The sequence below is a fragment of the Schistocerca gregaria genome, chromosome 1 (genome assembly GCF_023897955.1).
Source record: "Schistocerca gregaria isolate iqSchGreg1 chromosome 1, iqSchGreg1.2, whole genome shotgun sequence".
Classification (NCBI taxonomy): Eukaryota; Metazoa; Arthropoda; class Insecta; order Orthoptera; family Acrididae; genus Schistocerca; species Schistocerca gregaria.
This window is the reverse complement of record NC_064920.1, coordinates 352,805,917-352,818,770: the sequence shown is the minus strand read 5'-3', so window position 1 is coordinate 352,818,770 and position 12,854 is coordinate 352,805,917. Positions and strand designations below refer to the sequence as shown.

The 12,854-nt window shown below is 39.2% G+C and overlaps 1 protein-coding gene across 1 annotated transcript in view; it reads right to left on the bottom strand.

Annotated features, from left to right (window-relative positions):
* The window catches only part of LOC126345481 (probable ATP-dependent RNA helicase DDX47), a 37,607-nt gene that overhangs the window by 15,185 nt on the left and 9,568 nt on the right, over positions 1–12,854 (bottom strand). The window contains exons 4-7 of the mRNA XM_050002106.1: positions 10,988–11,154; positions 10,681–10,917; positions 9,770–9,993; positions 1,948–2,080 (exon numbers count right to left, since the gene is read on the bottom strand). Coding sequence (XP_049858063.1) covers positions 1,948–2,080; positions 9,770–9,993; positions 10,681–10,917; positions 10,988–11,154 — 761 coding nt within the window. The remainder of the gene's footprint in view (positions 1–1,947; positions 2,081–9,769; positions 9,994–10,680; positions 10,918–10,987; positions 11,155–12,854) is intronic.

The window sequence follows — 12,854 nt, the reverse complement described above, 5'->3', positions numbered from 1 at the left end:
TATTGGTAGAATATTGGGGAAGTGTGATCAGTCCACTAAAGAGATTGGTTACAAATCACTTGTGTGAGCAGTTCTAGAACATTGCTCAAGTGTGTAAGACTCTTACCAGATAGGCCTAATAGGGGATACTGAACATATACAGAGAATGGCAGCAGGTATGGTCACAGGTTTGTTTCATCCAAGAGAATGTGTGACACACACTGATACTGAGGGCACTGAACTGGAAGACTCTTGATTATAGAATTAAACAATCCTGAGATAGTCCATTAGCAAAATTTCAAGAATCGGCTTTAAATGATTACTCTAGGAAAATTCTATAACCCTTTATGTATTGCTCACATAGGGACCATGAGGATAGGTTTAGAACAACAACAGCAGGCACAGAGGCATTAAAACAATCCTTTTTCCTGCACTACATATTTGAATGGTCCGGGAAGGAACCCTAATAAATGGTACAATGGGCCATACCCTCTGATATGCACTCCACAGTGGTTTACAGAGTACAGATGTAGATAGTTATTTTGAAAACCTTGCGGGTTTATTAGGGTCTTGTGGAGTGATGGTTCAGTACTGCAGGAGGAAAAGATATTGTTGACTACTGGCTGAAACACAGACTCTACAATACCATTTTCAGTAACCTGACAGAACTAAAGCTGTGAGGGCAGTCTGCGAGTCATGACTGGGTAAGTAAGTTGGTACGGAAAGGAACATTCCAGGCTCTCGTGTTGGTCCAGCACACAGTTTTAATATGCCAGCAAGTTTCATAATGGTGCACACACCACTGCAAGGTGAAAGATTCATTATGGTGAATATTATTTCACTGCAAGGAAATTGTGATATTTGGGGTCTTCTAGTACATGAGTTTTGCCAACTAGTCACTTGCCTGCTTCATTTCTATCAGTCTTATTTTGTTTCTGCTATTTGGTTGTGTATACTATGGAATGCCGAATGAAGCAAATGGAAATGCAACTTACACATAAAATGGTTCACACAACAATGTGATGCTTTAAGTCCTTTAAGACAAACCCTGAGAATAAATGTAGATATTTAGAGATAACATAGAAATAAAATGGTGTAGCTAACCAGTGGAGAACCTGAAACACAGACACAATGTGAATTGCACAATGAGTGGACAGCAGAATATAAATAATTACCCTTTTTCTCAATGAGTAAAGACAGCATGTACCATAAATTTGTACCACAATAAGCAGACATTAATAGAGTGGTCTCATAAATCTAACAATTTTCATAATAGGCAACTGCCAGCCACAGTCCACCTCATGTCACACAGAACTTTATCAATATGTTGATCACATTCATAACAATGGAAAGTCTTGGTGGGATGTAAATAATTTTAAAAAATTAGGCGACAGTTGAACAAATATTAGAGGCACTTACTTAGTCAAAAGGCTCTTAAATAAGGCAGAGTTTTACTACATTTCAGAAATCCTTTTTCCAGTGCTATACACACACATATGAATGGCTACACTGTTCTGGCACAATGTAGCCGTACAAAGGTAGGTGTGTGTGTGTGTGTGTGCGTGTGTGTGTGTGTGTGTGTGTGTGTGTGTACTCTCCAGCTCTGTTCTGGAAAAAGATCCGAAATGTAATAAAGTTTCAAGGACTCAGCACCTGTATTATTCATTGACTTGTTGCCCGTAATCCTTACATTATTTGTTCAGTGTGTGTGTTAATATACTGACATCTCAATTTGAAGGCAAGAACTACAAATGTCAACTAATTTCTGAAAATGAACATTGATAAATTTTCCTGCTATGAAAGCTAAGGGATTGGCAGCATAAAAATCGTGAGCTACTGCAAAACAAGTCTCCGAACAGTACTTTGAAAAGTATTACTAACTACTGAGCTCGGTATGTGGTGATACAAGGATTTACCCTGATGACCACAAAGAGTAAAAGCACTAAAAAGTATTTAATTTCACATTACCTGTGTTACAAAGGTTATAGCTTTTCCAGCACGACCAGCACGTGCTGTTCTACCAACTCTGTGGATGTAGTCTTTGCTGTGTGTTGGTATGTCAAAATTGACAACAACATCTACGTGAGGGATGTCCAAACCCCTGAAAATTCACACACATACAGATTCTTGTATAAAAAAAGGTTATCTACTTATCTTACAAGGAACGAAAAAGTTCATAATCTTTTTACTTAAAAAAATTAACATCCTAGGAAAGGTGTCTTTTTAAATTTTCTTTCGCTGTTCACGTCTAATTGTTTGTGGTGGGATGTTGGAGCAGCTCCAGGTTAAATCCACAATCCTTGAAATTTCATTGGCAAAGGCTACGAGAAATTCCCTTTCCATTTGTAAATGGTGTGCAAGGATAATGACTGTTGCTAAGGGATGACATGACCTCTAATTTCCCCCATGATGGTCATTTCACTGTTATATCGAAGTAATATGTTGACTGATTCGTCTTGGAATGTATATTCTCATAATTCTGACAGTAAACCTCTTTGGAATGCACAATGTCAGTCTTTATTATTTAATACAGTAGTTTGGTGAACATCTCTGAAATTCTCACACTTGCTCTGATATTCCATAAACTTATATTTTATTCACTAACAGGAAACTTGACGTTTTACTGTATGCCTTTCAGAAGTCGGAGAAAAAACAGATGACCTAACTGTCATTATTAATACCTTTTCAATATCATGGACAAACAGAGATTGCTATTTGTGAATTCCGTGTTTATTCCTTCACCGTAGATTTTCGTTCTTTACGAATAGACCTTCATAATATGCAAACATATAAAGCAGTCCATAATTATGCACAGATTGCAGTCACTGATAGAGGCATGTAATTATGTGCATATGTCCAATGAATATTCTGGGGAATGATTGTGCCTTTTCTCAAATTATTACATTAGTTTGATCCTCCAGAACCTGTTAAAAACTGGCCACAAAAGCAGCAAGTTCCTTTGCTTTCCTCTGTCAAGTGATTTCAGTTAATTTTCTATCTATATCATTCCTGCAACTAAAAGGAAGAAATGTAGTATGGTCTTCCACAGTGGAAGACAATTCAGAATTTTAGGCTCCTCTCTGTAATATTCTGTTAAGTGCTAGAATGTTCACTGGGTGAATGAACACTTAATTTTGATCTGTTACTGACTTCATCTACGACCACAACATAGATGGCTTCTGTCAGATCAGACAGCAGAGATTTACTTTCATTCAGTTTTTGTTTATTAACAAGGCTTTGAATTTTGTTTAGACCTGTGATGAACTGTTCTGCATTTGCAGCAATGTTCAAATATATCTGTTGAACTACAGTATTTGTTTTGTTTTAGGGCACAAAAAACACTTGGGGTCATATGTGCTCTAGTCAAAACTAGGGGACACAAACACAAGACGAAGGATATGACTGTCAGTCCCAATGGACAGAATAGGAGACAGCTAAAAAAGGCATGTCGAAAAAGGGCTAAAAACACCATACAAAAATGGAGGTCCAAAAACTAAAAATTAAATGGCCTTTGCCATATTGCTTCGGCAGATCAAAAGTAAAACGCAGTCTACAACCTGCACGTCATTCGCTAAAACGGCTGATAAATCAGATGGCAAACGCAAGCTGTAAAAACAAAAAAAGGAGCATTCCAGCACAAAGTGCGGACAGTTACAAGTTGGGAACAATGTGTACAAAGTGGTGGGGCAGCACCACTGAGCAAATGACAATGGCTAAAAAGACAGTGCCCAATACGCAGCTGAGTTAAAATAATCTCCTCCTGGCGGGAGGGCCGAGAGGTGGTCGTACAAGGTGCCAGGAGAAGCTTAATAAGCCAAAGCCTATTCCCGTGAAGAGGGGACCATTGACAATGCCAAAAGGACACCACCTCCTGACAGATGCAGAGATCACCAGAAGGAATATATGTACTCGCGGGCTGAGGTACGAGTACTGCAGCCTTGGCAGCAGTCTCGTTTCCTGGCAGACCGACATGACCAGGGACCCACAAAAACACGACATTGGGTCCACCAAGAGTGAGCAAGTGACAGTTTTCCTGGACCTGCTGCACTAAGAGATGAGCAGTGTACAGCACAGATACTATGGAGGGCACTGAGTGAATCTGAGCAGAGGAAACAATTGGGAAGCTTGTGTTGCGCGATATACTCTGTGGCCTGTTACAAGACAAAAAGCTCAGCTGTAAATACTGAGGAGTGTGCCAGAAGCCGATATTGAAAGACACGGAAGCCAATGACAAAGGCACATCCGACCCCCGGTTAGTCCGAGAGCCATCGGTGTATACAAAGGTACTATCGCTAAGTTCCATGCAAAGGTCGTGAAACTGAAAGCAACAGACCGAGGCTGGAGTAGTGTCCTTAGGAAGCGAATGAAGGCCAAGGTTAAAATTGGCCACTTCATGAAGCCAAGGCGATGAAGGGTTCACACCCACTGGGAAAGTTACAGGTAGCGTAAAGTTAAGCCGCCATAGCAAGTGGCAAAAGCGGATTCCAGGAGGTAACAGAAGAGGTATGAGCCCCATACTGACGATCTAAGGAATCATCAAAGAAAGAGGCATAGGAGGGGTGGCCACACATGGCAGACAAACGACATGCATACCTGCTGAGAAGGAAGTCATGGCGGTAGGAGAGTGGTAGCTCAGCAGCTTCAGCATACAGACTCTCAACTGGGCTGGTGCAGAAGGCCACCGTGGCCAAACTGATGCCATGATGAAGAATTGTGTTGAGACGGCGTAAAAGGGATGCGTGCAGATGCATAAACCAAGCACCCATAGTCAGTTTCAAATGGACAAGGGACCAGTACAAACAAAAGAGGATGGTTCAATCGGCACCCCAAGAAGTACCATTGAGGACACGTAGGACATTGAGGGACTGCGTACAGTGGGATGCCAGGCAAGAGACAAGGGAGGACCAAGAGAGTTACCTACTGAGCCTGAGTCCCAGGAATTTTGTAGAGTCAATGAACAGAAGGGCAACAGGCCCAAAGTATAGAGATGGTGGGAGAAACCATTTGCGCCACCAGAAATTCATACAGACGGTTTTATCAGTGGAAAAGCAAAAGCCATTGGCGATGCTCCAGGAGTGAAGATGATTAAGACAGTGCTGAAGATGTCACTCAGCGAGACAGGTCTGTGGAGAGCTGCAATAGATGGCAAAATCATGGACAAAAAGGGAGCCAGAGATGCCCAGTGAGGAACAGGCCATTATAGGGTTAATGGCGATAGCAAAGAGGATGACGTTCAGGGTGGAACACTGAGGCACACCATATTCCTGAATAAAGGTGTCAGACAAGACAGAACCATGTCCAACAAGGCAGAACCCACACGCACCTTGAAAACTCTGTTTTGTAAAAATGCCCGAAGAAAACAGGGCACAGGTGCCAGGAAGCACCACGTGTAGAGAATCTGGAGGATACCAGTTCTTCAGCAGATGTCATAGGCCTTCTCCAAATCGAAAAACATGGCTTCAGTCTGGGATTTCTACAGAAAACCATTCATGAAATGGGTGGACAAAGTAATGGGATGGTCAACTGCAGAATGCTGCGCTCTAAATCCCCACTGACATTTGTGAGTAAATGGCGAGACTCAAGCCACCACACCAGCAGGGCATGAATCATATGTTCCATCAGCTTACAAATGCAGCTGGTAAGAGAGATGGGGCGGTAGCGAGAAGGAAGGTTTTTGTCATTACCTGGCTTAGGTATGGGTATGACTTCACCCCAGCAACCAGGAAATGTGCCCTCAGCCCAGATGTGATTGTATATGTTAAGCAGAAAGAGCTTGCCCACAAGAGAGAGGTGCTGCAACATCTGAATGTGGGTAGCATTTGGCCCTGGGGCAGATAACTGGGATGAAAGAGCATGATGCCTCATAGTGAATGTGGTATTGTAGCACTCACGATTTGGAGAAGAGAAAGGTATCACCCAAGCCGCCTCCATTCGTTTCTGATGGATGAAGGCAGAGTGATAGTGGGAAGAGCTTGAAACTTCTGCAAAATGGCGGCCCAAGGTGTTGGAGGTAGCAACAGGATCCATGATGACATCGGCACCTACTGTCAGGCCAGAAATGGGGAATGGATCTTGGTTCCAGAGAGCCGTCAGAGGTTGGTCCACACGACAGAGGAAGGTGTGGAAATGTTAAAAGAACTAGTGAATGAAATCCAACTATCACACAGGGAGGAAGAAGAAAAAAATTGGATCCTCAAATGCGGGAGTGGAGGAATGAGAGGATAAGGGAAACAAAGAAAGGAAAAGGGAGCCAAAAAGGAAGTTGAGACTGTTCGCAGGTCATCGACAATGCAGAACATTCCCAATAATACTTTCAGACATGTTCCCCAAGGTAGAGGAAAAAGAACAGCAAGAGGATGGACATACAACATGGAAGGGAAAAAGTGGTGCAAAGGCTGGGGCCCCATGGTAGCCAAGCACAACCCGTCAGAGTGGCGAGCCCCCTGGGGGAGAACTACAGTGTCTTTCACACGTATGCTTCGAATATACAAGGCTAAAGCATTCTGTACAATGCTTTTAAGTTTTGTTAACTGATAATATATTCATCCCTGGTGCTGAATGTTTGATGTGGAATTCACTGGTAATCAGTTACTTGTTTTGTTTCACACCTACTAATAAATATTTTGCAAGATGTCTTGATACATTTGGAGTAAATAGCAATACAACAGCTCCTCTGTATTAAGTGGACTAAATGTATGTGTTCTTTATGTACTAAGAGGTTTCAGATGTTACCCTCTTGAGATGGTTTTGAAAATCATCCTGAGAGTTTAGAGAACAATCTCCTATGTATCCTGTCCCTGGCATCTGTCTACAATCAGCATGTTGTAATTCTATTTGGATACTAATTAAGAACATAACAGAAAATAAATGAGTCCATTAAACAAAAAAGTTTTAAGGATACAGGGTACTTTTCCCTGTCAATATTATGTAAAAAAAATCAACACCTACTTCTTTCAGGCACTGTTTATAATGTATGTTTTACAGATTTTTTTCTGTTGATATCAAGTAATACAGCACACCTTCTAAACAAATTAGAATTATTTGGAATATTTTTGAACCTGCTTAGGGTTATTAAAAAAAATTACAAAGAAATTTATGCAATTTTTTTCCAAAATGTTTCCTAAAATTGAGGTACCATTTAATCCAACATTATACATTCGAAGGAGACCAAATTTTTACCACCTATGCATGACATGATGGCTGCGGTACTAGAACTATTTAATTCTAACTATTATGTATATTACAAGGATAAAAATATCACATCTTGCATTTTAATTTTTATAATTTTTTTGTAATAAAATCATTATTTTTCTTTAATATAGTCGATTCTGCAATAAAGCTTAGGTCTACAACATAAGTATGGACTACTCCAAGTTACGGAAAAGAAATTAGAGCAATGCTTTATAAACTTTAGGAAATATTTGTATCTGAATTCTGAAAAATACAACTTGCAGGAACTTGTAAATGAAGATGAGTCCAATTAAACTGTGCCTCAGAACATTCCTGAAGCATAGTCTTCATCCTGCAGCATTTCTTCATCTTCAAGCTTCCTCTTGTCATTCCTTTTAGCACTTCTTGCTTCTTTGGTAACTTGAAGAGTGTATCTTTCAGCTTCATGCACTAGTTGTCTGTCACAAGCAAGCAATTGATCTTCTGTATTAGAGCCACATTTTATGCCTAAATTTCTCAGGAATTCCAACCTTCCTATCACTCCATCATTGAAACATATCACTGCATCTAGTGTACCAACTCTTAATGCATTTAGTCCTACAAAAACATTCTTGGGTAATCTTTCCCATATGCAATGTTTGAAACTTTCATTGTATTCCGAGTACCCCCATGAAAAAATTTACTAAGCAAAACAGGGTCACTCAGGTCTCTAAAAACTGGTTTTATTTCATTCATAACCGGCTCAGAAAGAGAATGCTTATGATGGTGTATTAGACCACTTTCTTTTGCTTTTTGGTAACCACATCATGAATCTGCTCCTTTCGGGCAAAGTCTGAACAGGGTGGTCATCTGTGGACAACTTATGAAAGTAGGTGGCGTATACAGTTTTTCACATTGCTGTAACATCATTCAGAAGTGCAGTTCATCCAATGGCCAGTCCATAATATCTCTGAAGGAGGTCTATTTCAGTTTCTGTCAATCTGCTTCAGCCAGACAGAGATTTTCCATCAGTTAGCAACTTTCCTTTCCTTTCTCTTCATAGCTTCCTCAGTCTAGCACCCATCCTCTTTTGCACGTGCACACAATAGTCCCATTTTGTTACCAAAGTATCACCATAAACATTTTACTCATTGATTTTATTGAAAGTTTTAGAGTCACCATCGCCTCGGTACGTCGTATATCTTACATTACAAGCAGGTACCGACCTCTGAAATATTTTTAGAGCTCCCTCACACTCCGTACCTCCACTGTAACTATCATAATTCTTAGAACACTGATGTTCAATATGGTAGGTGTGGCAGTACTTAGATAAACACTCAACATAAACAACTTTTCCATTCTAAAGAGAAGTAGCACTTACTACACCATTCAAGGAACAATGTCCTCAACGTTGCCATGTCCCATCAAGTGCAACAGCAATGTCCCTGGTTCCACTAATATTTATAGTTTCTTCTACTGTATATTTCATAGATGCTTTACACACAACCATCAATGCACTTCCTTTATCACAGAAGATACGATACCCACAACAACAACAAATCTTCTACAAACAGCGTCGTCGTTAACAAAAACATTCGAATCACCAGGAGGCAAGGCATGTGGGAGTTCTTGCCTGAAGAACTGATACATAGGTTACTTCCAACAGTGCAGTTAGCTTTGTTTGTGAACTGGTTACGACAATTTCCTTTTACTGAATTTCTTGATGCGTGGCATAGTTTGTTTTTATTTTACACTAAAGGATATGCACTTCCACAAATGGCTGCATACAGGACCATAACTTTAAAATTTGGTACATATAGGTAATTTTCCATATGAAACTCTATAATGTACATATAAATGTAATCAGGAAACACTATAGAATTTAATAAAGTCATAAAAAATTTTGATTTTTACTCCATTTATACGTACCCTGTATCCTTAAGTTTCATGTAGATTCTTTGAAGTAATTTACCTGTGATTATTTAAGTGTTAGGGCTCCAGAAAACATGCATTTTGCAATAAATTCAAGAACAGATGCAAATTCTGCATCAACATACAGAAACATGAAATTACCCAATATATCTTATTTTATAATGAACTTTATTCAGATAAAACTATTCTATCACACATGGTTTAAAACAGCTTTATTTTATGCTTATAAATGTAAAAAAAGTAGCCAGTTTTCAGTTACTGGCATTGCACGTCATCCGGCGAAGTCCAATTTGGGAGATCATGTGCCTAAGAATGTTTTTTCGAAATACAGAAGTGCACACACACAACACTGTACCAGTGCATTATTTTCTCTGGTACCACACCACCTGTGAGTGGCAGAATGGTTTGTATATGACACACGCTGCATAATGCAAATTAATACTCAGCTGTGGGACCTAGCATACTAGAGCAAAGAAACACATATTTGTCCTTCGCTTGCTAAAGAGAAAATGTTGATACAATGTGGAAACTTTTAACAGGCCTGAGTTATCTTGTTTACAACATACCACCAACACCAGTGTGTATTAGCCATCCCCTTGCTCTTTGGTTTCTTTTCATATTTTGAAATGAGTGAAAATACCATCACGGATTTTGAAACAGGGGGAGAGAGAACATATGGATAAGAAGAGTATATCACAAACAATCTTACCGACTGGCTACATCCGTAGATATCAAAATGGAGCGGTTCTTTGCCTTAAATTTATTTAGAGCACCAAGGCGCTTATTTTGCGACATCTGTCCATGAAGAGGCACAGCAGTAAATCCAAGGCTCCGAAGCAGTAAAGCTGTACGAACTGTATTGTTGCAGGTTGAGCAAAATATCATGAAGGTATTACCAGCTAGCTCATTTAGTATGTGGACTAAATAAACATCCTGAAACAAAATTGCTGCTTGAGTTTTGCAATAAAGACTACAACCATTTTTTCCAGTTTCAAGGATATTAATGAATTAATAACAAGCTATGATAAAAATAAAATCAGCCAAAAATAAAAGAAAGAGGTCTAATACTGTACATCACTTAGGTAGAAACTTTACTACTGACAAACAACAACACCCTAAATTGTGACTCCTTAAAAATAACTATTAAGCTGCTGATATCAACAAAAGTGTAAAGAGGGGGAGTGTAATTCCAAATGTGCAGTGAATACTGAAGAACACAAACAAATCTCATATCATAGAAACATCCCACTTCTGCAAGACACACACAGTCCAAAAAATGAAGAGTGTTTTCAGGAACAAGGAACAAGCACTCTAAGAGGCAGTGTTTAATACAAAGGTGGATTTTAAACTAAAAACTTCTTTGTCCAATAAGGCTTTCTTGAAAAATTTCATTGATGAAACCTTCAAGTTGTCGGTCGAGATGTGGCGTCATCTTGCTGCAATGTTTTGACAACACAGCACCATGATATGACTGATAACCTGAGAAGATTTCACCACTATCATGCCTTCCTGTACAATCAAGTTCCTGCAAGTGTTTAACAGTTGCAAATTTGTATGAAAGGACTTTGAATATACTCGTTACACTTCACTAAAATGGCTTATTTTCAACGATGATATTACCTTGAATTTCACTGGAATAAATATATAATACTGTTGCAGTTTCTCGACAGTCTGGTACTTTGTTGACACTTCTACTTTAACTGGATCCTGCAGTGAAGCTCTTTGAAGTTTCTGGACTTTCTTTGTCATTGTGGCTGAAAAGAGAAAGGTCCTTCGTTCACGTGGAATAACTTTCAATATTTTATCCACTTCTACTTCAAAATCCATATTCAATATGCGATCAGCTTCGTCCATTACCTGAAATATAAAACACCTATGAGCAAACTGAAAACTTGGGCGCATATTTTGATAGCAGTGCAAAACATACCAAGTATTTGAGGGCTCTTAAACTGAACCCTTTGGTGTTTTCAAGGTGATCTACAAGACGTCCGGGAGTTGCTATAAGAACATGTGGCTTCTTTGCAAGCATTAAGGCTTGAGCCATCATATCCATACCACCAACTATCACAGCACACTTGACTCCTATACTGGAACCTATAATCAAAGCAAAGGCGTAAGGTAGGAATTAAAAAAACAACAGCTGTTGAGACATCTTTTTTTTGAACATCACTCCAATGTCAACACTATCCAGATGCCAGTCCAAATGTTGTGCTGACATTGGGAAATTGTATAAACAGAGAGAGAGAGAGAGAGAGAGAGAGAGAGAGAGAGAGAGAGAGAGAGAGAGAGAGAGAGTGGGGGGGGGGGATTAGAAGGGGGACATTTAAGTACAAGACTGCTGAACTATTTTGAATTTAAAAATACATAAAATGTTTGTTCTGTAAAATCATAGTGAAGGTCTTCAAGGACGTTGCAGATGACAAAAAATATCATGCATATTAAAACAACTGTGCTACATTCCTTCCACAGATTCCAAGTAAAATCTTTCTCATGGATGTGGAAGACGTAAAAAGAATCTGAAACAGTTTTCATTTATAAGGTAACTTTACATTTATGTCATTCACAGGGATATACATTGAGGTGCGTAAGATAATTCTTAGGCCATTGTAACCAAATGTCACCAAACAGAACGTGGTATACAAACATTTTGACTGATAACTTTACTGCACTGAAGACAATTAGAAATCAGATTTTAAGCAACACTCATATTATTTTGTATCATCGATGATATATACATCTGCTAAGAAATTTATCAACAGAGTAAAAAAAGACTGTCCACAATAAATACTTTTGGTCCTCTTAAATCAAACTTTGTAAGTAGCTGAACATTTCACAGCTGCCATCAAGTTACTGAAACTGTGTTGCGGAATAATTGGCACCTTTTTGTAACAAAGTAAATGGTTTTATGCAAACTGTTCTTATTTCAAGTGCAGATCCATGAACATAGCTACTGGTTTGGGTAAGATATGTATGACTAATTTTATTAAGGAATAAATATGCTATGATGCAGTAGTTAGCATCCCCAGTTCCTCGAACTGGCCTCTGCTGGTTGTTCTCAAGTTCACAACCCAAATAAATGATATTATAATCTTTTGCACTCTAAACATTTTATCTCAGCTTGAATAGCTACATCATTATGGAATGCAAGCAAGTGAAATATACTAGCTTTTTATTTTTATTTCACCTACAATTGACTACAGCCACACTGGAAATAAAAGCTTTGTTCAGGTGCTTCTGCAGTTCTATGCAGATTTTTTTTCTTTCAAGTGGTAATCCCATTAATTTAACACTGAAAAACTCTTCTACCAGCTTGGCATGATATTTCAGACATATAATGAGAGAAAATCTCTTCCAAGTTCTGAAATGCATACAGTGTTTCTTTACAAAGCTTAGCAACAAAGAACTGGCAAGGTGGCTTGTTGAATACGTATGTCGATGGAAAGCAGTTTTCAAATCAGGTAAGAGTTTTATTAATAAATTGTTTTATTTTTTTTATTATACCTGAGAGATCCGGCAGTAGCCAGATCTAAGTGCACGCATCGGTACCCGCCAAAGGAACATCAAAACACCTGAAACCACAAGGTGGAAGGGCTGCCTGCAGATGAGAACACGACAAGCGATAGCTGAGCTACACACAGCTGACTGACAGACGACAGGACACAGACAAAGACAAGACCAAAGCAACCTCTGTAAACAATGAAGCACAAGTGGAAACCTTTGCCACAACAATGTCAACAGACGAAGAGCACAGAGACACCAAGTGCCTAGGAAAGTGGTTACCAACAGTCCATTGT